The sequence below is a fragment of the Aythya ferina genome (genome assembly GCF_964211825.1).
Source record: "Aythya ferina genome assembly, chromosome: 1".
Classification (NCBI taxonomy): domain Eukaryota; kingdom Metazoa; phylum Chordata; class Aves; order Anseriformes; family Anatidae; genus Aythya; species Aythya ferina.
In genome coordinates, this window is record NC_140296.1 from 19,181,559 (window position 1) to 19,209,029 (window position 27,471).

At 41.3% G+C, this 27,471-nt stretch overlaps 1 protein-coding gene across 1 annotated transcript in view; it reads right to left on the reverse strand.

Moving 5' to 3' along the window:
* The window catches only part of XPO4 (exportin 4), a 77,893-nt gene that overhangs the window by 42,159 nt on the left and 8,263 nt on the right, over positions 1-27,471 (reverse strand). Inside the window, exons 2-4 of the mRNA XM_084506764.1 lie at positions 14,208-14,313; positions 9,854-9,995; positions 9,457-9,595 (exon numbers count right to left, since the gene is read on the reverse strand). Of these exons, the coding sequence (XP_084362890.1) occupies positions 9,457-9,595; positions 9,854-9,995; positions 14,208-14,313 (387 nt within the window). The remainder of the gene's footprint in view (positions 1-9,456; positions 9,596-9,853; positions 9,996-14,207; positions 14,314-27,471) is intronic.

Sequence of the window (27,471 nt, forward strand, 5' to 3'; positions counted from 1 at the left end):
CTGCTAAAACTGCTTCGCCAGGAGACCTCCTCAGCACGCTGCCATTCGGAGCAGCACGGGACAAGCAGGGCAGCGATGCAAACCAGCCATCCCTGGCGGCTGGTTGCCAATTACTAGAAAAATAAATGGGTTAGAACAACAGATAAGGAGCAAATGGAAAAATTATTTGTTCCCAGTGTGACTAGAAATATTTGGTATCAGCTGAAACTGACATCTTCTTTTGCTTTCTCTACTTTGTTTATACAATATATAACCACAAAGCCCTTCTGTTCAAATAGTAAACACATTAAAGCATGAACAAATTGCATTCTGGATGCAAGTTTCTCCTGATTTCAAGGAGAAATTTAAAAGGAAAGATAAATTTTAGTATTCATGATGAAGAAAGCTCCTCAAGGATGTAAAGAGCAGTGGCTCCTTAAACTAAAAGCAAACAAACAAACAACAACAAAAACAAACAAACAAAAAAAAAAAACTGTTTCTGAGGGAACCTGCTTCGAGCCCGATGCAAAAGCTGCAGATGTGACCACTGAGCTCAGCAACAGGTATTTCAGGTAGGTCTGACCTCGGTAACTGCTCTGAGCATGGAGGGAGGAAAAGCAGCATGTTCCTGGAGATCTACACACTTTATTCCTTCCAGCACCCTTGCTCACAGCAAACACCAGGACACACTGCAGCCCTCCATCCTCCCTCGCTCCCCGAAACTTTTCCCTCCTGCTGCGTTCCCAGCACCCCACCATCTCCTGCCCTGTGGTATTTTGATTCCTGGTGTGCAAGCCCTACCTGTTCCCTCCTCATCCTGGAGCTGTGGGCTCCAGGGGCATGTGTGTGCCCTTGTGTCGCTACCTGCCCCTGCCCCTTTCACCTGTGAGGAGCTGTAAGCGTGTCGGGGTACCCAGGTCACCAGAGCAGCAGCAGGAGGCCAGAGGAAAGTTTGTGGCCTAAAATTTAAAATCTACCTCAACAACAGGCAGAGGAGGTTGCCAGACACTGGCTTTCTAGAAGGAAGAAAGTTTACACAGATTACAGGCAAGAGCAGAGGGACTGAAATTACTCTTTGCGAAGAAGAGTAATTTCACTATAGGTTAGCAACTAAAATTTTGAAATATATTTTTCAAATTTACACATATTTGGTACAAAGAATCTCAACACAAATTGCTGTGGTATTAGAAGAAAGATTCCAAAAACCTGAAAAGCGACACAAATTCATAGAAACACAGTTGTGCTATGTGAAATGAAATCGCTTCCTTTAACGAAACGAAACTGAATACACTTGACACATGCGAAGTATTAAATTTTTTAAAGGTTTTCTGCCATGCCACTGAAGAGATGAACAATCCAATTTAATAATACCATACAGTAATAAGTAGAAAATGCACGTGATGCCGGGCATCATATTAAAAGTCAGCCCCGAGTGTCTATTGCCCAGTAATGCCATTAACTTCATACCAGTAAGAGTACACCTCTGAACGTGGCTTGCCTCACTTGCTAGCGATTTCACTAGTTCTGCCACCAGTACATGCCCAAACAATAACCCCATCTAACAAAATAAAATACCTCTCTTGTCAAGAGCGGACTGCCTCTGAGAATAGCTTGGCACTCTCCCCAGTTAGCTTTATTACCAGGAATAAACTTTATGAAAGATCGCTATACATAAAATAGACTCTCAGCTGCTCAAACAGAAGATCAATGGGACTTGTGATAAGAGATTAACTTGGCAATCAGACACCCAACCCAGTAGTGACATCGTTTTAGTGGGTTTCTTTTTAAATAAAACACAGACACTACGGGAGGGCCACGCACCCTTTTAACAGCAAACATTTATTCATAGTTCATAAAACTCAGATGCATTAGGAAAATGCAACTTGTTCCTGCAAATGGAATGTCCCCTATAACAAAAGCTGAAGCCATAATGTTTGAAGGGATTTCACACTTGTGCCTGGACTGCCCATGGAATAAGTGAACTGCTTCATTTGCGGGTAGTTAGGTTACAAAGCATCTGAAAGGAAGAAGAGTTCAAACGCGGCTTAGGAAAAAATGGACATGTGGTACACCAGCTCCAAGGCAGAAAAGCCAACAGACAAAGCAGAAAACGACACCCCCAAAAATGTTTCCCCTGTTCGGAAATCCAGGCTGTCAAGAGGCTTGATTTGATCACTCATTTCTCTACAAAAAATGAACTACGAGCAACTGCCCCACATTCCCACATACTATGCAATGTCATTTGTATCTACAGAAAAAGGGAGCAAATATATTTAAAATACTAAAGATCTCACATGTGCAGAGCAAGTAAGATCTACCCTGTTACATTAAATCATTGCCAGCCCGAATGTGTACTTAAAGGACTTTGTCTCAATTCTTATAACATGAACTGTTACTGAAACCAAAGGGAAACACCAATGAGCATTTAATAACATCCCTAAATCAGCTAGTTTTAATTTGTGTGAAAGCAGGAAGAGCAGGACAGCAGATCTGCTCAGAGGCAGAATTTGCGGTGCTGTTTGTAGGTGATAATTCTGTGGCGAGACTGCATCGAATGCAGTTTTACCAAAGAAATTGTTTAAAGCAAGGCTTCCTTTATAAAGGAGGTAACAGGCTTCTTCCCTAACTTTCCTGAATGAGGAAAATGTTGCCTAACATTTTCAGGGAATGTAAACCCCCAAAACATAAGCTACATCTCCAAATGCAAAAGTAACAGTTAACAGGATGGTGACAAGACCAAAATACCATTATGTGCACAGAGTAACTGGGGGTCGCTCCAGCTTTTCAACCTGTAATAAATAGGATTGCAATGGAGGAAATTAAAAACAAAACAAAAAAAAAAATAGGAGCTGAAGAAGAGCTGAAGCTGTAGCTCCCAAACAAAGAACAAACCAATGGAATATATTCTGAATATAGGCAAGCACCAGAAGAACCCACTGGACTTCATCTATTTTATCCTTCCTAAATGAGCCAACTGGTGGAAAAAGAAGCTGTGGAGCAGGGACAGGACGATAGGAATAGGACCCACAGCTGCAGATTTGTGCTGTCAGCAGTAACAGACTGGCTGGGCAGAGCACCCCTTTCCTCCCCACTCCTTCTCCACCACGACAGATGAGCGGTGCTGGGCTGACGCGCCGTGCCTACAGCAGGGCTTCTGCTTCTTGGGGGAAAGCAGACCAACCATGCAAGGCAACCACCCAGGACTGAGCTGGGAAAGAGGAAACCAATTCCCCTGCAAATCACTGGGGGCCACAGGAAGATGATCTTGTGGCATGTGAAATATGTGCACTTTAGCCAAAGAGAGAAGGAAAGTAACAACCTCTAACAATTGCTGAAGAGGTTGATCCAGGCTGAGTTTGCTCAAGCTTGGGGTGCAAAACTTCCCTTTCTGTTTCTCTCTGATTTGAAACAGAAACTGGGAGGTGGGAAAAAAGTAACCTTGTAAAAAAAAAGTGAAGGTCTGAAAGCTATTTATCTGGAGGCAACATATCCTTCCTCCAGGTTCTTGTCTGAAAAGCACCAGCTGGATCTCCTCTCCTACAGTAGTTGCATGAACAAATCCAAGACCCTCAATTAAATTCAAAATATCAAGTAGTAAGACTAACCATGCGGCTTGCCATGGGTATTACCCAGCATTAGAATTAGAGGATGATGTATATTTAGTTTTGGCAGGTCATGCTCCTGGCAAGTGCTCTTTGGCAGGCAGGAGTCCGTTCTCTCTCTGCTTTTCCCAGTACTCATTCCTGGCCGCAGCCCCCTGGGCCTGCCATACTGTCAAGGTGTGCCAAGTGACCTGTGCTACATGGCTGTGCTCCAGAGCAGATCTGCTTTTTAAAAATAATAAAAAAAAGTAAAAAGAAAAGGGGCTAGGAGGGAGAAACCTGGTTGTTTTTACGTTCAGTAATAAACTGTCTGCCTATGTATGTATTTAGAAAGGCAGTGCCCCCGAGAGGGAATAAAGACCGAGCAGACAGGGTCAATAAACTTCTGAAAGAGGCTCTTCTCCCGAAGCCTGCTTATTTGCATGTCACCACAGTACTACAAGAAATAAATATACAATTCTAACACATGGGAAGGTATTGTTTCTTCCTTACCTAATCTACATCCAAGGGTCTCCTTGCACATCTCATGAGATGGCCAAATTGAGGAAATGGAGCCTTGGAAACCACTCCTAGAACAGGGAGCACACAGCTCTCCTCTGGATCGTGGCTCCTCACTTTCCAACCCTGTCTTTGAAACCGTAGCTCTGTTGTAAATGATAATACTGGGAGCCGTGAATTTGCAATATTAAAGTTATTAAGCAACTAAGCTGGAGTACTGTATTTTTTCTCTGACAAAATAGGCTTTCTTTCAAAATAGAAATCTGAAAGCTTTAAAAAGCACTCTGGTTAATACAAGTATTGAAAAATACTTGTATTTTAAAGCTCTTTTGCAGTTTTAACCTTGTACTTGGAGTAGTTTTTGGATCCCTAGAATTCCCCAAACAATTTTTAACACCTGAGCTTAGGCCTTTATAGGCCAGATGTGAAAATGAAGGAAACAGCTTAAATATCCTCATTCACCATCTGTTTTTTAAACTCAGTATGTTTTAAGGGCAGTAAGGTGCACAGGAACAGGTAGTCATTTTTTTTGGACCAGAATATATAGCTGAGGGTAGAGACAAGGCGTGTGTGTGAGGGGGAAATAACATAAAAGGTTTTGTCAAAATTCTCAAAATGTAGAAGTTGAGAGAGCCTCTCCAGCTCTTACCCTACCACATTAGACAGCAACAGCTAGACAGGGATCCAGGAGTAAAATTCCCCTTAAAGAACAGAAATAAGTCCCATAAATGCTAAACAAACATAACTAGTCATCTAGTCAGCCATTACTATTGACCGATTAGTTGCACAGAACCATAGAAAGGTTTGGGTTGGAAAGGACCTTAAAGCCCACCCAGTTCCAACCCCCTGCCATGGGCAGGGACACCTCCCACCAGCCCAGGCTGCCCAAAGCTCCATCCAGGCTGGCCTTGAGCACCTCCAGGGATGGGGCATCCACAGCTTCTCTGGGCAGCCTGTGCCAGGGCCTCACCACCCCCTTAGTTAAGAATTTCTTCCTTGTATCTAATCTAAACCTAGCCTTTTTTTAGGTTCAAACTGTTACTCCTTGTCCTATCACTCCACTCCCTGACAAGATGTCACAGAATCACAGAATAATTAAGATTGGAAAAGACCTCCAAAATCACCTGGTCCAAACATCCCCCCACCACCAATATCACCCACTAAAATCATGCCCAACCTTTCCTCTAAATCTTCTCTGTAGTCCCCCTTTCATGTACTGGAAGGCCACTGTAAGGTCCCCCCAGAGCCTTCTCTTCTTTAGGCTGAGTAACTCCAACTTCCTGAGCCTTGAAGGGATAGCCATATATTTCAATGAAGATAAATGCCCAGAGTTCTGTTTATTCACATTTCCCACTGTTCACATGAGATCCACATCACATTCCCAAGCAGTTTTAGGTAACCTGGAACATCTCAATCTCTTCTCTAGCCCAACTGTGAACATCAGTAAACAAACTAATATATTTGTAAATCTTAAGACAGAAGCAACTGTTAGGATTGCAGAGTTCTTCCAGCAAGCCTGGACAACTTTTTGATATACAGACAAAATAAGGGTTCAGGTATGGAGCTGTATAGTAGGATACATCCTACTGTATGCTTTCTAGATCCAAAAAACACTGCTTCTGAGGCTTCCCAGTCCTGTGTCAGGTCTGCAGCAGTTGGACCTTGTCTGCATCCGCCTACCCATGTTCTGGAAGAATCCACATCCTAGTGCAGACAAAGTCCATCTGATTGTGTCTGCATGCAGAGCGGTTCCTGCTCCTGGGAACTGGTTACCTTAGCTGCCAGGATTCCTGTCCTTCTGGCAGGAACGAAGAACAAACTAAATCAATCCTTCAGCTACGCAAAAGCACAACACTCTAAGACAAACAGAAAAGGCCAAGAAATTGAAGGTATTTATAGTTGAGAAGAACTTGGCCCACACAGTTCGTCAAAAGCAGTGACAGAAAACATGTATTTAGCATTTCCAGATTGGCTCGTGACACTGTGCCTACTGCCAGAAACTCTGTCCCCCAGGGATGAAGACTTTGAAAGGAGATGCTGAAACTGCTATTGGAGGGAGCTTACAGCCTGTCCTTGAGCAGGGCTGCTTGTATGGATGCTCTAGGAACAGCCAAGAAAGAACAAAAATAGCAACTCCAAAGCTAATCCTCCTCTCCCCAGAGGTTTACTACCAGAAGTTGTTTATAAATTAGCAGGCAGACAGATCCTCTGTACTCTGCTTTCCCTGCTCAGACAGGGGTCTCTTCCATAGGACCCATGAAGGTCTGTACTGCGCAGAACCAGCAGCAGGAGCCAATGCTCCAGGTCCAAACCCTGGCTCTAACCACACATCCTTCCTATCCCTGTAGTATTGCCTCTCCTTAACACCCTGGTATTTCCTTGACAAGGACACAGTGTTCCACTATTAACAGATTACTCGATACTAAAGCCAGCTTTTTAATCTCCTGCCCACTTTCTCCCTCTCATTGCTGTTCCTCTCCTTCTGTTCCTTCTGATCTCTTTCAGTTTTTCATTCTCAGCAGTCTTGCTCACACATCAGTTTGTGACATTATTCAACGTGTCTTCAAGTTCCATCCTGAACACACATGATTTTAAAGATATTTTTAACCAACACTTGAGAAGAAAAAGGACCCAAACACAGATGAGAGTAGAATCTGCATTCACTGCTGTCTTTACACCTACATTCAGGACTTGACCCTGTCAACATCTTACTGAAAAGCCCCCAGACATTATGGAACTAGTACAGGTGTCTGGCAGGAACTGGACAGATGTTTGCAGGGTGTGGAAAAGATTAAGGACCTACTTCATGCTCCTAAAATAAAGAAGGAGCAGGCAGCTCCACAGCCCACACAGATGAGAAAACAGGCAGGAAGAAAGCAAGAGACCACTTTGCATTTTTAAAAAGGACCCTCCCAATTCCCAACCTCTATGGAAGTTAAGTAACTACATCTTCAGCTTAAGCCAGCCCTTTCCTGCACATTTAGTCCCAGGTTCTTTACGTTCCTTTACTGAATAGAACAAGAAGTGTTTTCTTTTCCCTGCTGCAGTGACAAAACACAACCTTTTTTTCAACATTTTCCCATCCAGCCTTTCCTTGTTCCACAGTAAGCCTGATTTAGCTGTAGGATCACCTGTAGAAAGCCACTGTCAATGGCTAAGAGCCACACCTGAAAGCTTTAAACCCTTCCAAACACAAAGTGACCTGCTGCTGACCCCATGTTATTTCTGCAGCTGCTGGACTGAACCTCGGATGGGAAGACACAAATGGGTGGGCAGTAGATCAGAGGAAAGTGGGGAGCAGAAGTCTGGGAAGGATGCAGAAATGGACGAGGAGGCCAGAGGGAGAACTGGGAGTCACAAAGGTGCGACGGACTCCAGAAACTTGAGAGTATAACGCTGGAGGCAAAAGCGCACAGCACATCACAGCAAGGACATGACTAAAAGAGTTTAGCTGTAACAGGTCCTAGGCTAAACCACACAACATTATTACTGCTTCTTATTGTGTCTTAAACACGCCAAGTCTTGGGTCACCTGAAACTGTGCCAGCACTAGGAATTCTCTTGCAGCAGTCTTGTAAGACAAGACCATTTGTGAGAACAAATATTTATTACTACACAAAATACAGTATTTTACAACATAAAGCCCCCTGAAGTACATGGGAGCACAAGTTTACTACTAGCCTGTCAAAACTTACTGTGCTTTATGGAAAACATGTTCCAACAGCATCACGTGTCACTTTTTTCTAGTTGTATTAGCATACTGGAAGAGAAGATATTCTATAATCGAGACATTTTTAATATCCTTCCTAGGATATTAAAAGCACAAATTCCTCGGAAAAACTATGGAGAAAGTATTGTTTGTGAAAGGGGTGGGTAAGGGGAAACTTGGTCTCTGCACGGTGGCAGCAAGTGGCGCTTGGAGAAGGGGAGAGTAAAATCCTGCCCCTTGCCCCAGCTGGAGCCCAACTGTGATGCACTAAGCTCTGCAGCAAGCCTGGGGTGACGTGCTTCCAGCTGGCAGTCGCAGCGTGCCTGTACATTAATGCACGCACAGAATACAACTCCAGAAGCAGCTCTGTGCAAAAGTTAACTCAGAGATGACTTCTCTATGAACATCTAGAGTTTTGATTTACTCCCTACTCGTATCTTTTGGAAAGGTCATATAAGCTACATTAGCACACACACAGGCACGCAAAAAGCTTTTGAAATCCTCAGTTGTAACTCCATTTAAAAAATAAAACTACATTCCCTGGAAGAAAGCACGAACTAAGCACTGTTCTTCTAAACAAATACCCACTTCTATCCAAATTATACACAACCAAAAGGCTGAAATGTTCTCATTAAGGTAAGTAACAGCGAAAGTCAGGTTTAAAAACGTAACTGAAATTTCCATACCCTGGAGGGATATGGGCTGTGCTCAGAGGTGACGCACTATTTTTAGGAGCATGACATGAGCTGTATTACTTGTAGTACACTTTGACCAAATTTGTCAGAGTTAAACATTTGCTGTTCACATAGCATAGCTGCAGCTCTAAACACACAGGAGTCAGTTCCTTCGGGGCCTGACTTTTCTGAGAAAAGCTTCAGTTAAAGATTTCAGCACAGATCCTCATAATCTTTGATTTGCAATTGGTAGGAGCAAAATCACCTCTCTTTAATCTCTAGTTACATGCCTCTATTATGACCTATTCTAAACATATCTCCTGGCATAGCAAACGGAATTTCACTAAATGCACAGATAGATATTGGACACCTTGTTTCTACTTTGAGCTCAATGTGGAAGGTAACACTTACCCCAGTAGTATGACATTAAATCTAGAATAAGTTTTGTGTTTCCATTCCCTGTTTTCCTTCCTCACGCCCCTTTCTCTCCACCTACCCGCCTCCTGGTAGCCTATTGCGACAGCTGAGCCACAGGAGGGTGCAGCACTGCACAGATGGAAATGGGACAGTGCCACGAACCTGCCAGCTAATGGAAAATCCATTTCAGGTCAAGCTGTTAAAGAAACCCACTGAAACCAACAAGAAAAAAAAACCCTATCACATTAGTGGCAGGTAAAGTGGCTATTCAGAGAAGCCTATTCCCTAAAAAGTATGGTATAGTGTCTACTAAAAGAACTACACATACTACTACTAGTCCCAAGACATTTTTATTCAGAAATCTCAGATTTAGTAAATAATTGCTTGAATAGCTATCAGCTAACTCTATTCAATTCTAATGGCTATCAAACAAATTGAATAGCCAGTACTAATTCTCATTTTTATATAAGTATAAAAAGTATAAGCAAAAGTAGATTTTATAATCACTGAGTACACAACTTTTATACTAATATAGATTGCTGAAGTTTTGAAGGGGGAGGAGAGGGACAGATACTTACCACAGTGGGGTTACCGCTGCTGATCAATTGGCTGACTTCATGAAAAATGCTTTTGCAGTCGATAGATTTGTCTAATGATCCCCGTTTCACTATCACCGCTACTGCTAATAGAATCTGCTCCCGAACGTACTTTTGAAGGCTGTAAACAACATTGCAAAAATAGGTTTGAAAACAGTTTTGGAAATCAATGCTCAAAGTTTTAAATGCATTTCTTTGTCAAACCTTGTGTGTGAACACATTAAGGCAAGCTGACAACTCTGCACAAGTCAACTAAGTGTTAAGAAATTGGAAGAAAAATTACTGTTGTAATGGTCTTCCACCACTATCCCTGGAAACACAACATAACCAAGACTATGCCAAGTTCTACACATTCAGCAGTATTTTTTCTTATACTTACTTAGGCCTTTGTAAGACATAAGTTAGAAGGAATGTTCGCAATGATTCGATGCTAGTTTTTTCCAACAGAATCCATTCTCTTACAACTGCTTCCATTATCGCTGTAGCAGCTTGAAAAAGAACATAATCCACTTTACTAGTTTCTGTGGGGAAAAACAAAGGCAGTTTGAGTATTGAAAGACATATATGCATTTATCTTCTACATATTTCTAACAAAAACTAATGGACTTTACTATTAAATAGTCATTAAATATAATTTTGTTACAATGAAAACAAAGAATTTACCTTTAAAAGAGGTAAAAAGAAAAGGTAAAAAAGAGGTAAAAAAGAATTTTCCTTCAAAAGAGGAAAAAAATAATCAATAACCCAATTGAGTAAGAGACTTGGGGGAAGAAAAGCTGGCTACACCACGAGACTGGGCCCAGGATCAAGAATAAGAACACTAACACAACTGTGGAACAAAAAATATAGATGACAGATTTAGTCACAGCACATTAAAATATGATTAAATTGACAGCTATCCCAAAACGAAGAGTCCTCTATCACTTGAGTGCTTGCCTTTGGAAGCAATAGTACATACAATGACACACATTTTATGGATGGCAATAAGAAGTAACTCACACCTGAAGATAGCATTTGTGTTTAATTATCAAAAAGTTTTACTGGCTGGTGTATTTAAGCTTCTCCACACTAAGTTTAATTTTCCATGTTTATCTTGATGTAGTCAAAATTACATTACTAAATGTAACTTCTTACTACTTGTTACTGGAATATCCGATTGCTTTGTACATAGACAGGCTAAAGAAACTAGAAGAAGATGTTACGGAAAATGGTGACTGTTTATACTACAATTTAAAGAGAAGCCCCAGAATTTGAATGTAATTCATAACTTGATGATATAAAGCTACCGGGCTGTTTTGTTGGGGTTTCTTTGTTGGTTTTTCCTGTTTGTTTTGGTTTTGGGGCTTTTTTTTTGATCCTTTGCTATTACAATTTTTAACTTAGAAATAGGAGGTAGCATTTCACTAGACAGTTTTAAAACAGTTTGAGTCTGTAGAAAACAGAAAAAGCATTCAGAAAAAGCATAGCCACAGGGTGGCAAAAACATAAAATATGAAAGGTGAAATAGAATTGCAGAGCCAGAAATGGAGTTTGGGCTATGCAGCGCAACCTGCCAGGACCAGAAAAACTGTGTTTGCTGAAGAAAGCCTCAGTCAGGGGATGATGGGCTTTAAACAACTACGAAAGAAACTTTGTTCCACTGAATATACACACATAAGTCTATAATATGCATTCCTTTATATGCAAGTTCCATACCAAGATAGCATCCAATTTGCTAAAATGTTTTTATGTAATTTAATCAGGCTTCAAATCTAAACCCTACCCAGGTAAACATGCTTAAATTAAAAATAAATCACCTTTAGGTCTACTAGGCCTAATTTGAAAAACTAAGTAACCACTTAATTAAAAGATTAATGTGTATGTCCAACACATACATAAAGACGAGCCAAATTATTCCTGCACCAGAATTTTAATTCTAACATTTTCTAACTTCTGGGTCTCTGTTTTTTCAAACTGCACAAAGCTCATACAAAAAGAGAATGTTGGTTAAAAAAAAAAAAGAGGATGGAATTCCTTCTTTGCGTCAAGTACCACAGATGCACAACTGTAATCATTAACAGTACAGACCTCCAGCATTCAGTGTAAGCCTATAACTAGTCAAAGCACCATTATCCTCTACATGAAGTTACTAAAGAAAGACAGGACAAGCTTTGCCAGTACATTTAACAGCTATAAGCTTACAGCAGAAGAACGTAGAGCCTCATGCTTTGTGGGTTCAACTACAGGTTTCTAAACAAACCATGCAGTGGTGGCTCTTCTCCTTTTCATTATGTTCATCATCTCAGTTGCTCTCTCTGTGTGGCTCATACACTCTTTTCATGAACACTCTTTTCATCAACATTATCATCGCTCTCTATCTTCTGCTCCAGTTTCCGTCTCGACCACTTTTCTCCTGTTTCTTTTTTAAAGCCAGCCCTATCTGCCTTCTGGTTCCTACCTATCCTTACCTCCCCATATTACTTCAATCAGCTGTTCTTTCTGTCCACACGTTATGAACGCTTACTCAAGAAGCAAAAACCGTGGGGAAAAATCTTTCTGTTCCAGGTCTCAGCATCTCAACTGCCTACTGGAGAAGCCACTGCAAGGAAAACACTGCCCTATCTGGAAACTCACTGGTTTCACAATGGTGATAGGAAGTGAGCAGTTCAAAGATGTTTTATTTCTAGACATTCAAAAGGCATTAAAACCAAGCTCACATTCCTTCCAATCAGTTATATTTCAGAAGAAAAAATGGAACTTTCAATGCAGACATATTTCATTAAAAATGCTAAACTGTGCTCCTTTCTTTGTCAACAAGACGCAGAGATATATCCCTTAGCACAGATAATATCGCTAGGAATATTTCATAAATTTCCATTACTTCTAAGTAGTGACAAATTCATCGCTAATTAGAGACCTAAATGTTCTGCAAGCAAGGTTACTTACATATGTTCTTTTGCCCACTTAAAATTCTTTAAAACTTGAGGGGGGGAGTTGTCCTAATTAAAAGCAGTAAGTGTTGTTACAGCCTTCATGACCACACAAAGTACTAGTGTAATATCCTAAAACCTTGAACTCGTTTGTAAAAAGAATTTTGGTTTGCGAGTGGGTGTAGGAAAGGAACCACACCCTGCTCTATATATTAAAGCATAATTTAAAAACATAGTAGAAGGCCTGCAATATTAATACCATGATATTCGTGAATTAAACTTCTCTAATCAAGAAAATTTTGAAATAACTTTAAAAAAAAAAACACTGTGGAATGAATAAAGTATGAAAATAATCATTTTAGATATTAAAAATGTCTTAATTCTTATATCTCTCTCTGTTCCACATGGCAAATCTTTGAAATTAAAAGTTGCTTCCCCCGCTGCATGTGTTCTTTTCCACACATTTCCAGGTTTTCCAGGAATTTTTGATAAAAGGTGACACCTACCTAGCCCTTTCCTTCCCCCACACATATAATCCCACAAAACTTTGAATCAATGTTACTTCTATCAGGCGGACAGAAACTTTTCCAATTAATTTTTGGAAAAAGCTGTGCTGTTCAGAGCGACTAAGACATTCAACCTGAAATAGATTCCTGCCATGGAAAAGTTCAGCACCAGTACAAGAGCTGGCAGCAGCAGATATGTAAACCAACAGTATAATGGGAAGCATCAAGCAATCCTGCCACAGCGAGTTCTGCAAACTCCACAGATTAGACAGTATTACAATAAGCATGTAATAGAGGAAAGCTTCATCTATTACATCAGTATAGGAACTTTGCCAAATGAAGTTATACTTTACTGACTTCAGAGCTGCCAGAAACAAAACCTAGAGCAGCATGAGGCTTCACCCTCTACCATCACTGATCTTTGGCTGATGCTATCTAGCAGCTCCGCAGACATTTAAGTTGTTGTTTCAAGTAGACTTTAAGCAAAAACGTATGCCAAAAGAAGCAGACTTGCCAGCTTGCAACTACTACCTGATCCCTCCTATTCTTGTGCCATGATTTCTCATATTTGGATAAAAACATTTGCAAAGAGAACCTAGAACAGATTTTTGATCTGCTTACAGCCATCCTGTTTATTTGCCAATACATTATTCAGCTTACCATGTGGCCACCACACAGGATGCAACACGTGAACAGGACCTGGCACTGAATGCTGAAGGCAGTATTATCCCTTTCAACAGCAACGCCAGATTCAAGCTCTTCCAGGAGCCTAACTTTTAAATCAATTTTTTTTTTTTAGGTACTGCTTAAACACACAAACAGTGTGTTACTTATACAAAGATCTGAATTACTTTGCTTACATTTTAAAAACATTTCTTACTTGCTTGTTAATCTACTTTCAATATTTAAAAACAATACACACTTCAAATCTTTTAAATGAGATGTTTATCCAAGCCTTAAAATAAAATACAAAAAAAAAAGTTCTAAGTTCTTCTTCTAAATTCACTAAGTTCTTCAGTTTTCTCTGTTCCACATGGCAAAAGCCCCTAACTGGACAAAGCCCCTAACAGCCTGTTCTGAATGTAATATAGACCAGGCTTCCAGCATTGAGCCAGCCTGAGATCCCTTCCAAGAACAGTCATTGTATAACTATTGTACAGAAACAAATATATGAAACATGAAATTTCGGAAAAGAAAAAAAAGCCACACAAACAAAAAGCACCCTTCCTCAAAATTAAAACTAATGTCCGTACTCCCAGCTGCAGAAGGACATAGTTCCAGTTAGAGAAAATGCTTAACTGCATTTATTAAAACTTACCCAAAATATGTTTGCAAACAGCAAATGGTGATTTTGATTTCCTAAACGATAAGAATATGTGCTCGGCATGTTGGCGTTGTTCATTATTGACCATGGAAGGTGGTGCCTGAAAGAGAAAAGAAGAGTTATTTAAGTATTAAAAAGCAGTTACTCTACAACCCAACTGTAAATACATGAGCAATGTCATGAACTTATCAATATTTGCCTTGTTAAATATCAAAGCAAGTATCGTTTTGTAAAACTACCTGTTCTTTCTTAGTCACAGCTTCTTCTATACCACTGTGTATTCACGTTGTGTGCACATCAGTGTGACCATCGAGACATCAGGCAGAGCGTGAATAATTCTAAGTATTATGTTCTGAATGATGCTTCAGAAGATAATCAAACCAATCCTTATTTCCCAAACCAAAAATATCACTGCACATCAATTATGTTGCCAACATGCTCACAGACACAGAAACAAAGTTCTATTTTTGCTTTAGTTCTACTTTTTTTTTTTCTTTTTAAAGACTTGAATGTCTAATAAACTCAAGGGATTAAGAATCTTGACCATGGATATGCTTTAAAATCACATACTGGCAGTAACATACTACCCTCTAGTGTTTAACATTAAAGTTGACATCTTAAAGATGGAGCGAGGGCTCAGATTCAGGAGGTCAGCTCTGGATGGCCGCACTGGTCCCCCAGTAGCCTTGTATCATGGGCAGCTTGGCTGTCCAGGTGACTCCTGCTTCTCCACCACTGCTAGCGATGCCAGCTTCACGTGGAGCTCAAAAAATACTCTTACAGGGAACTGACACCCAAAGCAGTGTAAGCTAAACCGATACGCCTTCAAGAAAGGAACAAACACAGGTAGAAAGACTAAGGCTCCACTGACAAAAAAGATCTAGGGGTGCTGGTCGATACTCATCTCACCATGAGCCAGCTGTGTGCCCAGGTGGCCAAGAAGGCCAACGGCATCCTGGCCTGTGTCAGGAATGGTGCAGCCAGCAGGAGCAGGGAGGTGATCGTCCCCCTGTGCTTGGCTCTGGTGAGGCTGCACCTCGAGTGCTGGGTTCAGCTTTGGGCCCCTCAGCACAAGAAGGACATCGAGGCCCTGGAGCGTGTCCAGAGCAGGGCTATGGAGCTGGTGAAGGGCCTGGAGCACAAGGCCTGTGAGGAGCGGCTGAGGGAGCTGGGGGGGTTTGGGCTGGGGAAGAGGAGGCTCAGGGGAGACCTCATTGCTCTCTGCAACTGCCTGAAAGGAGCTGTGGGGAGCTGGGGGTCGGCCTCTGCTCTCAGATAATAGGACCAGAGGGAATGGCCTCAAGCTGTGCCAGGGGAGGTTCAGGTTGGCAATGAGGAGACATTTCTGCTCAGAAAGAGCAGTCAGGCACTGGGACGGGTTGCCCAGGGAGGTGGTGGAGTCACCGTCCCTGGGAGTGTTCAAGGAGAGGTTGGACGTGGTGCTTGGGGACATGGGTTAGTGGGTGACAGTGGTGGTCCAGGGACAGTTGGACCAGATGATCTTGCAGGTTTTTCCCAACCTTATGGACTGTACAAGCATGGGCTTGCATAACAAGCATAAAGCCAGGCTGAGATGTTAGAGTATGTTACTGAACTTAAGCTGAACTTACACACTCCCCCTCTGAGCCTTGTCCCTGGCAATCCAAGATCATACACGAGCTGCATCTTTTGATCTGTACCTGCTGCTCTTGGAATAAAAGCACGACACCTTAGCATAAAGACCAAGGTATTTAATTTAAGATTAATATTTTCCACTAAGTACATTAAATCTGATTTTATTATTTCATCCTTGACAAGATGGAAGATTCAAAGACAAGATGGAAGATTCAAACACAAGCTAGTAAATCCATAGATTAAAACTGATGCTCTTCAATCATTTTCTCAATAATCTGACGAAATGAAGCACAGGAAAGCAGACTGCTGATCATCTGATTAAATGGGTCCTAATGAGCAGCTGTGCCCCTTCTTACACATCACATTTTTTCTAGTGAAGAATAAATGCCCTGTCCTTTCACAAGCCTGTGCTCTGCTAAAAAAAAAAAAAGAAAAAAAAAAAAAGCCTCACATAATTAAGCCACGTGCTGCTTGCACAATCAAACCCAAACTCTGCTGTGTGCATCGCAACCAGCCGTCCCCAGGAGCTGTCCCCAGCCATGGTGGTGGTTTCTGCAGTCGGGGCTGCAGCACTTCTCTGGGCAGGCTCCAGGTATGTTCAATGCCACAGACCCTGCTGTGCTGGATGCTAGATGAGTATTTGGAGCAGGTTATCAAGAGCACAGGGATGAAAGCACAGCCGCAGCCTGACACACAGCTCCGTCTGTGCTGTTGCATATGAACCCAAATGAGAAATGCAGTCCCCATTTCTTCCCTTTGTGTGGGCGAGCATTTGTGCAAACACAGAGGGAGCCAGACGAGGGAATTTGTCACCAAAAAGCATCCCAAAGGCAGGCTTATTTTGCACCTGGTTCAGCCCTCCAGCCTGGTTCACCATAAGACAGCACAGCACAGGACATGCGTGTCACAGGGTGCTTTTTTTCAAGCATCATTTACCTTTTAGAGTGCATTTAATCTACGGCCTCTGATGCTGTGTAACATCACAGGAATCCTCTGAAGGCTCCAGAAGTACGCAGCTTTGGTCAATGACGTTTCATGAGAACTAAGAATGAAGCTTCCCAAGACAAGTGATTTATGTTTAGTAACCCTCTGCCACCAAGAGGAGACGTCTTGCTCCCTTTCTTGTTCTCACCTGCATGGCCTTATCACCTCCTTGCACTATCCCTTATATTACCTAGCCCCCTCACCCCAAAAAAAAGTGACACTGACTTTCCAGCACTACTGATCTCGCAGATCAGCTCTACAAGCTTGTGAAACCTAACGCTAATTATAGCAACCTCAGAAGAAATGCTTTGGGTGTAAGTGACAAAGTCTGGGGCTGTTTATATGCATGTTCTTAAAGCAAGGAAAGCAAATCAGGGCTACCTGATGTCCATTTTGAATTAACAAAGTTTGAGTTTGTCATGCAAAGTTTATATCTGTTTCCAGTGTCCTGTAATACTTAAGGACAGACCACTTTTAGGGAGATCAGCACAACTGTAAAAAAAAAAAAATAATAATAATAATTACAGCTGTTTTATGGGAAATAGTCCCTTATTATGCTTACAGTAACTAGAAGAGAGCTCTTATTTCATGTAACTTTAACTCTTCTGGCTTTCTGAAGTCTGATTACAGAAGACCTGTGACACTTTGGGAAGGCATAAGGCACATCATGTTCCTGTATTAATTAAAATAATAATAATTATACATCATGAACTCACTCTCAAAACTGTCCTGAATAGAGAAGTGCTGCAGGCGAGCTTTGGACTCTAAAGTGCAGCCACCAGAGGGAGCTTAAAGCTCACCGTCTACTGTCTTCAGGGGATTCATCATCAGTTATTGGTAAATTGGAAGTATTTAAAGTCCAGCTAATTTAAGGTTTTAAAGAAAAACCCAGCACATGCCTATTCTGTGTGTAAATTTCACATTACAAGAGCACTGGCTTAAGTGTGCCTGACACAATAGTGCTGGAAACATACCCCAGCCTACAGTGCTTGGAAAATCTCCCAAAATACCTCCATGTTCCTGATCTTTTTTCAAATTGCAGAGAAGAGTTTGAAGGAGACAATCAAGCTTAGAGGGAATTAAAAATCGGAGTGGTAATGATCAGGTTTCTTCGGCATGCTGAAACTACTGCCAGTCATACTGCTTCCTGTTCTGCACTGCCTGATGTTACTGCTAACGCCCATTTGCTAATTTGTCTTACAAGTTACCTATACAAAGTTCTCCAGGACACAGCAAGATCCGAGGTATCGCCCCATAAGGAGACAGCTCCTAGGTAACACAGTATTGCAAATAAAATTACTTCCTCTCAGCTACCAGCAGTGTCTGGATGCAGAACGGGAACAGCAACAGCAGCGTTTGCTGATCAGCTCCAGCAGGACCGCCGACTCCAGTGACCATTATCCACACAGGAAAGAAAGAAAGGCTGAAAAAAGACAACACTAGTCTGGCAGGCAAATATCTTCAAGACTGCTAAACCTTCTGCAAGCCTGGACAGCTAGTAAGAAAGAAAATAAGGAGACCAGTTCTATTTAAGTATGCAACAACAACAAAAATTGCAACAAAGCCAGTAAGCATGCTAGAAGACATAAATCCTGCACGTGTTTAGGGAAATCCCATACTTTTCTGCAGTTGTGAAAAATCTTGCCTGCCATTTTTCTGCTCAGTGAAGAAGCATAGGCAAGATGGGGTCTTTGCTTTCTCTTCGCACCCCTCTGAGAAACCACAGGTAATAGCAATGGCCCTCCTCATGCCACCAGCAGTAAATGGGACAGTGAAAAAAATCCTTTTGAGAAGAGCAGAAACACTAACTTCAGGAGAAAACAGAGTCAAAAGTAGAAAAGTTCTTTTTTGACTCACAGTCCAAAAAAAAAAAAAAAAAAAGGAAAGATGGAGACTGATACTCCCCTTATGTTAAACGTGTGGTTGAATCTTCAGCATCTTTCTAATATTTTGGGATCCAGAGTGATGCAATTTGAAGGAATGTGTTGGCACAGATCACAGGTACACACATTTTTCTGGTGTAGTGTAAGTACACTTCAAGTTTCATTAAATACACGGGGAATGACTACAGCTCTTAGTGTATATAAAGATCAGTTCTGACAGGAACAAGTCCCTCCATTTGCATTTCAAACACAGCAGAGCCCAAAAGTTAGGCAGTGATCTTCAGTGGTTAAGAGAGAAATTAGCTTCTTATAAAATACATGCTTCATTAGAGTCCTAATTGTTTCCTTTAACAGACGTGCCAACCTTCATCTGATCTTGCACTTTCTGTATGTAAAAATCAATAAAATCATCACGCTTTTCAGGAAATACCCCATCCCTGCTTGCACGCAAGGAGAATTACTTTGGAAGGTCAGGAACTGCCACTGTGAAACTAATCCCGAGTTGGGTTTTTCCTTCTGTGATTTCCTGAATCCTGACCAATTCCATCAAAATGCTGTGTGCTGTTAGAGCAGATGCTTCACAAGGAACCAAACACAACTTCTGTGCGATTGCCTTTTCATTCCAGTGTGGAACTGGTTAAAAAATGAAGTTGGATTCAGGTTTCTGTCAGAAACAGAGGTTCCAGCTCAATGGGCTCCAGTTCAGCACAGCCCCTTAAATCCCATCCCCTCTCTCTCACTTTCTTACCTGTGTGAGCACATTTTGAGAGACCCCATCACGGACAGAGCTTCAGCACCTCTCTCCCTACCAACAAAACAAGGGGAGCCCCAGCACTGCTCATAACACAGCTCTACTTCTGGCAACCTTAGCATTAGCAATCTGCTGATGTGAAAAACACAGGAGCCAGGAACACAACAAATTAATCATACCGAACTGTTCCAAAGGGCACTTGGATCCTCAAAAAAAAACAGACAGCACCGTTAGGTTTTTAGCCAGATTTCCCATTCCTATTGCCTGCGCCCTTCATCTTGTACTACGTGAGTATAAAGAAGAGCACCTGACGCAGCAGCACCACATAGTTCCATCATTTTGTATATTGCCACTTACTTTTTCATCACCAAATAATCCCCGTCTTTGTTTCCTCCTTAGAAATCTGTGTTACGTAACTTTAATTATATTTTTTCCTGCTCCTCCTTTGATGGTACACCATAAATTTGAATGATATATTATTCGCCGATGCCATGAAAAAGGGCAGCACAACTGGGAAGGAATAAAAGGGCTACAAATTTAGCATACGCTACCTAAGCAGAAAGTGATTAACGCAAACAAATATTAAAAATAAAGTTTTAATTCACAGCACACTCAAAATAGGACAGCAGAACCTATGTGAAAGGGTTAGATCAAGCGCCATTTGGAAAACAAACATGAGTAGGAAACACCTGGTGAAGGTACATGTGGGGAAAAAGGGGGTAAAAAATAAAGTTTTGGGGGTTTTTGTTTTGTTTTAAATAGAAGTAGTAGTTAAATGCAGATAGAGGATGTAAAATGTACATGTATATATTCAGATCCACATGCTCAGTACAAGCGTTTCCTACCTCAGTAACACACCTTTAAAAAACGTAACTGGAAGTTGTCATTGATGGCAAGTGCCAAGCAATGAAGGCAACGAAGACATGAGAATGAGAGGGAATGGGTTACAAGTATCAGATGTACTCTTTGTAAGACATTTGAAGTTGTCTCTGCTTTTTCAGCCCCTTCTACTTATTCTTGGGAACAGTCTTTGCTTTAAAAAGAAAGTATCAAATCTCCCACCCTGCCAATTTTAGGCAGGCAGTTTCATGTTGGGCTTTACATATACAAAATATCACATTTATAAGTGACATTGTTTTCTTAAAGGTTTTAGGTGTCGGAGTCTTTTACTTATGAATCACTTCTGGACAGGGACAGTATCTTACGATTAAAAACTTCTAACATTCAAGTGACAATGTTACTATTAAAAATCAGTAACAGAAGAGCTTTTCATTCAAGTATTACTGAGTTAACCAGTTTACACTTATCTCTGCATTATATTCTTGCTAAAAAAGCAAAAAGAAACCACCACCCACCATCTCCTATAAACATAGTTAAGAATCAGATGAACAACATTTATTCCTTGCAGACAGAGAAGTTTGCTTGAGACAAATTCTGTTTTTTCACAGACTTCAGCTGTGGCACGACAGCACAGAATACAGCCAAATTGAGCATCCTTCTGCAATTACCCAGAGGGAAATCGGCAAATTAGCATGGCTTAAAGAACAATCATGTACTCCTCCAGACTTTGCTGCTCTTTAAGAGAACACAGAAAAAGTGCACTGGGGTGTTTTAAGCTGACACCCACGGTATTCCCACCTACAAGAAATGTCTCCTGTGAACAGCACAGCCTAAACACTAGTAGCATTATGAAAAGGCAAATGTGCCTACTGAGAGAATTTTCTTGGATTTAGAACAGATCAAATTGCTTGTACCTGCTACTATTAAAGCCAAGAAGAATCTGTCTTGCCAAAGGCAATGTTTATGTCTGCAAGTAAAGTACATTACAAACTCAACAAGCATAGAAATAATAATAATAATTAAAAAAAAAAAAAAGCTTATTTCTACTGAAAGCACGACTTCATAAAATTCACCCCAACTTCCCAAAGTGAGGTTCCCTAGGTATGTGGGAGAACCTTGCCTTCCCTGTAGTCAAGACCGAAGATAAAACTGTTTCCTAACTGCAGTCTGTGGGCCACTATCAGCTGATGAAAAAGCAATTAACCATGTTAGCTGTTCCTCAAAATGGTGTCTAGACTCTGCTACAGGGAGTCTGGAAGCCTTAAAAAGCCAAGAAATGGAATCTGTGCCAATATACAAGGACAAGCAAAAGGCACCACAGACAGCAGTGTCACCGCTGGGGCTGGACCTCGCTGACTGCCACCGCTAGGCAAGACGTGCTTCGAGAAGCAGGGAGGGAAGGGAGCACCCAGATGGCTCGCCAACACGACAGGCAGGCAAGGAAGCCAAGCAACAGCGAGGCATATGCAAAGCAAAAAGATCGTGAGTAAACCCGAGAAGCATGTGCAGGGGAACACCATGTGATAGTGGTAACGTAGTTGCGAGTACGGGCAAAAATAGGAGAAAGAGACAAATCAAACACAAGGGCAAGCAGTATTTTTAACTAGTGCACTTACTGTATTAAGAAAAGCTAAATATATTACTCTACCCATGTAAACGCTCATTATAGTGGAACCAGACCTAAGTCATGAAGTTACCGTGCACTTCTAAAATGCTCAAAGCCTCCCAAAAGAAAGACTCCAGTGTCTTAAAACAAACAGACAAAAACCCTTAGAGAATTACCAGTGTAATCCTTCTCTATAAGCAAGTAAATTATACAGAAGAATGAGATTCCCAGGATAAGGAGATTCCAAGTTTGAACTCTACCAAAGTCACGGATAGCAACATGCCCCAAGACTGCATCACACTACCTCCTGTGGAGCCAAGCCACAAGACTCAATCCCTGTGTTGCTAGTAACCCTCTTCTAGTGTTTCACATGGGCTGTAAGGAAAAAAAATAAATCACAGCATATCCAATAACCATCATTTGCCTTAAGAAAACCTGGAATCATGGAATCAGAGAACTCAAATACAGGAGCCAGACCCAGGCGGCTGGATGGGTTGCAGCACTCTTCTTTACAGCCTTTCACCCTGTGATTCTAGGGGACACTGACACCCAACAACACAGGAATATCACATCCACTCGTGCAACAGACCCCACCAGACAACGATTCAGGCTATGCAAGGATGCTCTTCAGCATTCAGCAACTGATTCCTAAGTGGATGAGATGTTCTTCCCTCGGGCACCAGGCCAGCAGGCAGTTTAGACAGCCAGCATTGATAGCCTCTTTTGCTGCCCACTTCAGATCTGGCATTACATGAAAGTGAGAGCCCTGAGTAATAGCTAAACTACTACTGAAAACCTAGCTAGCATAATAAACAGCTTAAACTATGTTCCAATTCCTTCTTTTGCACTCGTTTGCTGGGGTAATCATTTCAATTTCAGCACAAACTCATCTTTCAAATTAAAAGATACCTAAGATTGTTTTTGAAGACTGGTAAGAAAGATGCGATAGACGGTTTCTGACCAGGCCTGCAATAAAGACAACACAGTGAGATTTAAAACTTTCTGAATAAAAACTTAGTTGGATTAAAAGAAATCTTTCCCCAAACTGATTATCAGATGAATTATTTAAACCCCAGAGTGCCCAGTATTTCTGGGTTTATATTTGGAACAAATGCGTGACTGCTCAAGGAATTACCTCCTACACATCTGCTCACTCACATCTTGCTTTCATGCAAACTTAACAATAGGATTATTTTTTCTTCCTATCAGATTTTGTTTTGTATTTTGGAGCTTAAGTACTTAATACAATCTTTTACAAGCAAAACAGAAGATAAATTGTGGTTTGTGATAAGATCTATTCTCAGTTTTGAAACACACTATTTATACCCATTAATTGAAGGGAGAGCCAAAGTAAATCATTGCCATCAGTATCAAAATGTCTGCTGAGATGAAACTTCCTCTCCAAGATAAGCAATGAAAACTAGAGATATTATTCCACTAGTAACAATTTGATCCTCAAACAGATGTTATTACAGGCTCTCCAGTGAAATTAGCACTCATTTACCTGCACAACACACTACACATATGTGATTTGTAGTAACCAGTCTGCAGAGGCAACTGTCCTCACAAGGACACAGCTCCCACTGTCCATGCCTGCTTTTCTGCATCAAAACAGGTACCCAACACCTGCTGCTCAAAGAAGAGTGGGTAGGATGTGGAAGGCAGAAGGGAGGAAGGTAGAGCAGTGTCTTTGTTAGAAGAGGCAAGACCACGGCGAACCAAGAGGAACGAATACAAGCTGATGAAGGTATTGCCCTCAAGTAGGTGTGGTAGGATGCTGACAGATGGATGCCTGTAGCTGCTCTAAATATCCGTAAATTGTTCATCCACTATCATCGCTGGCTGTTGTCAGCCTCCTTGCAGTATTATTGGGCACTTTCTCCTTCCTGGCTATTTTGCACGAGTCAACAAGGAAGTTTACAAATTCAACTAAAATAATGGTATGTTAACTCGCATGAACCTACTCTACGTAGGTTAGGTGAACAGGATCAGCTCACACTCCATCTACCCTGTGCAGGATTGCTCCCACAGAATTTCAGAGAATAACCAAATTCTGCATGGGAAAGTTCTGTACATCCCAAGAGTTATGACTTGAAACTTGTCAGTGTTGGACCAAACTCATGTGGCCCCATATAAAGTTATCACAACAGCAGCATGCACAGAGTTAGAACAGATCTTACACTTCAATCAAGATCTAGTTTTCTTTTTAAATCTAAATGCCTTCTTTATAACCCCTAGGACAAGAAAATGTTTGAATTTAATTACAAGAAAATTCAGTGTAAACTTTAATAGTCTTTTCTTTTTAACTTCAGAGAAGTCTTAACTTCACTAAATTTAAGGAAAGAAAGCCTGGATACAGCATGACAGAAGAGCGAAGAAAAAAAATTAAAAAATAGTGTGCGCTTTACATGTATGTTACTGTTTCCTCCATAACTGCAGTTACAACATTGGTTTAAGCACACTGACAACAGATAAAGCTGAGAAATGTCCTACAATACACACCTAACTTACGATAGTCTGGCTCAGGCAGCCAAAGGATGAATGCTGACACGAGGTCACAGCTCATTCTTAAATAAAGCCTTACTTACTTCCTAATCTCCACATTCACTGTTCTAAAGTTTCAAAGCATGAGCAAGGTCTGGCAGGCAGTTCTGTTTAGCAAAGTAATCTCTAAAATGTCTGGTGGATGCTGCTAGATAAATCCACAGAGTCCCTGAAGTCAGCAAGACTCTTCAAAGGAACAAGATGTCAATGCCTGCAGACCTGAGAGAGTTCTGCCAGCACAGAGTGAGTGCAACTGAAAAAGGAGAAAGATAAAGACATAACTACACCTAACAGTTAAGGAAAACATCATTGTTCCAAATTGTTTAAAACCACTTAATGTTAACAGGGAGAATCAGTTAGCTCTGACTACATCAGGAATGAAACATCACACTGCAGTGGTACAGGAACCCTGTCCCCTGGAGCTGGAGAGAACTTAGCCTCTGAATCTGGCAGCAAGGAAGAGAAGGATTGGTGGCAATGGACCAAACTTTTCCCTCAGCTCCTACCAACTACGGGTACTTCTCTGTTTCTCCTGCAGGGAGGCATGAAAGATAAATGGGTCCCAACTTAATGCGTGGAGTCCATTATCCTAGAGGGTTGGAAGGAGAAGAATCTCACCATCCCCTCTCCCCATGGCAGGTCCTGGTTCTCCAGCAGGATTAGATTAGCTGGCAGCCAGGATAGGAAGCTGACACATCCACAGCCCCTGAAATCATAGCTGCACCTTGATGATAAGATTCAAGTAGCTCAATTCTGTATTGCCCATTACTGTACCTCTCAGACAGTACAGGCATGGCTTAATACAAGAGTCAGGACTGTGACAGTGTACTTCAAAACAAAGTTTTAAGTCAAGAACCACGGTTGTGACCCCTCTTCTACTATACACCAGATCATAATAATGCTGGCAATGGCCCTATTCATTTCCCACAGTCCAAGAGTGGAGTTGTAGGTGATGTACAGCCTTTTTATTAGGCTCACCGTATATCAAATAATGTCAAGCAACTGCCTTCCTACCGCAAGAGAAACTAATCTTATTATCCCTATGTGAAAAAGTGTTTTGTGGTATCTATTTTTTTTCCATTGCCCAATTTCCAATCATATTTGCTGAAACTACAGCTATAACCACACTTTTGCAAGGGTAGCATTATTTTTACTCATGTAGCCTTTTACAGTAAGCATCTGCAGATGGAGCAGGGCATCACCGAGGTAAGGGCCACTGCCCTAGGCCCAAGAAGACAAGTTCACAAAAACTTGACGGGGACTAGTTTTTGTGAACTTGTCTGGGACCAGAACAGCAGTCATATCTCTGCAGCAGCATCTGCAAAAGCCACTCACGGTGCCTTCACTGTTCATGCATTAAAACACAAGGACAAACACAATATTCAATTCTATCTACCTCATGCTAACTTCTGACTATAGCTTCTCCAAATGAAAAAAAGAACAGGTTGAAAAGCAATCAGAGGACAGCATGCAGGTGTTGGTGGTGCAGTAACCCCTGCCGAAGCCAGGTCAAACACTGACAGACCTGTCCGGCCATGAGGCCACTGCTCTGGGCAAGGGCGCTGAGGCGCAGGAGGCCATGAGGCCGAAGGAGCAGCAGGCCCGGGGCACCCGCGGTGCTAAAACACACACTGACTGCCCACACCCGGTGGGAAGTCATCATTCTGTGAAAGAAACCGAGAAAATGACTCATTTTTTGTGTCGTAGAGTTGAGGCTTTGCCTCTCATCAGGAGCGTTTCCTCCCACCACTAATGAGGAAAGGCAGGCCGGCCCACACGTCCGCCAGCTGCCCAGCTCCAAACCTCAGGTTTTAGCACTTCCTCCTCCAGCAACCTTGATAAAATTTCAAAACCATTTCATCCTGGCACAGTTATTTTGAAGTTGATCAAAAGTGAGATGAGAAATTTTAGAAGTTTTCAACGTACATCTGAATTTGACAGGGAAAACTCCTTTGGCTTAGCGCATTTTCAAAACGGCACGGCCTGAAATACCACAGGTTTTTACTTGGCTTTACTAAAAGGTTTTTTTAACTGTCATTAATGGAGGCTTACGAACAGACGCAGGTGAAGTACACAATAGTTGAATCAGAAATGTAACTACAGAAACATGAAATCAAGGTTTAGCCAAAAAGAAAAAAAGCAGCAGGCCCAAGGAGGAAGCTCATCACCTGAGCCAGCCCAGAGGGTAAGGAAGCACAGAGCAATGGTGAAAATACAAAGGATTTTGTTAAGCAAGCAATTTCTGTCACACAAAAGCAGAAAAAAATCTGGGCTTTCACTGCACACTTAAAAAAAAAAAAAAAAAAAAGGAAAAAAGCTCCTTAACACTTCTTCCACTACTAGGAAACAGCAAGAAAAATATCTATCACTGCACATAATTTAGAAGATGGGATCACATTTATTTATTTATTTATTTTAATTTAACTAATTTGTTCTGCTCTTACAGATACAGCTTGAACCACGTGTTACCAGCACAGTTACATCTCTGTATTCAAGCTCCACCAAACACACAGACAGGCAGTCATACAGTATGTATCTTGAGATTTTCTAAAAAGCATTTTTTTTAATGAAGAATATACTTTTTTATTTTAACGCACACATTCTGGGATTTTGTTTTGTCGAGAAGAGGCAACTTTTAAGATTTCCTTAAAGTTCAGTGCCTGAGTTCATTCCAAGAAGCCGGGGTAATTCAGCTAAATCTCTAGCTTGAAACAGTCGCAGAGCTCCACATACTTACTGAAAAATGATTGCAAAGAAAACGTAGTCGTCATTACATATTTTATCCTTATTGCTCTTAAGGAGAATACTGTAATACGAACATGAGACTAGCTCCAGAAACAATATTATCATTTCTCTTTATTATTAGAATGTAATATTTATATATTCCCCACTAAACAATTAATTCTCCTGAAGCTACCCAACATCTGTTCTTAATACCACTTAAGACAACCTCACAGAGTAACAGCTTTGCAGCTAAACCTCCCTAAATCCTCAGGAAGAAGCATGTTTGTTTTTTTGGGGTTGGGCTTTGTTGTT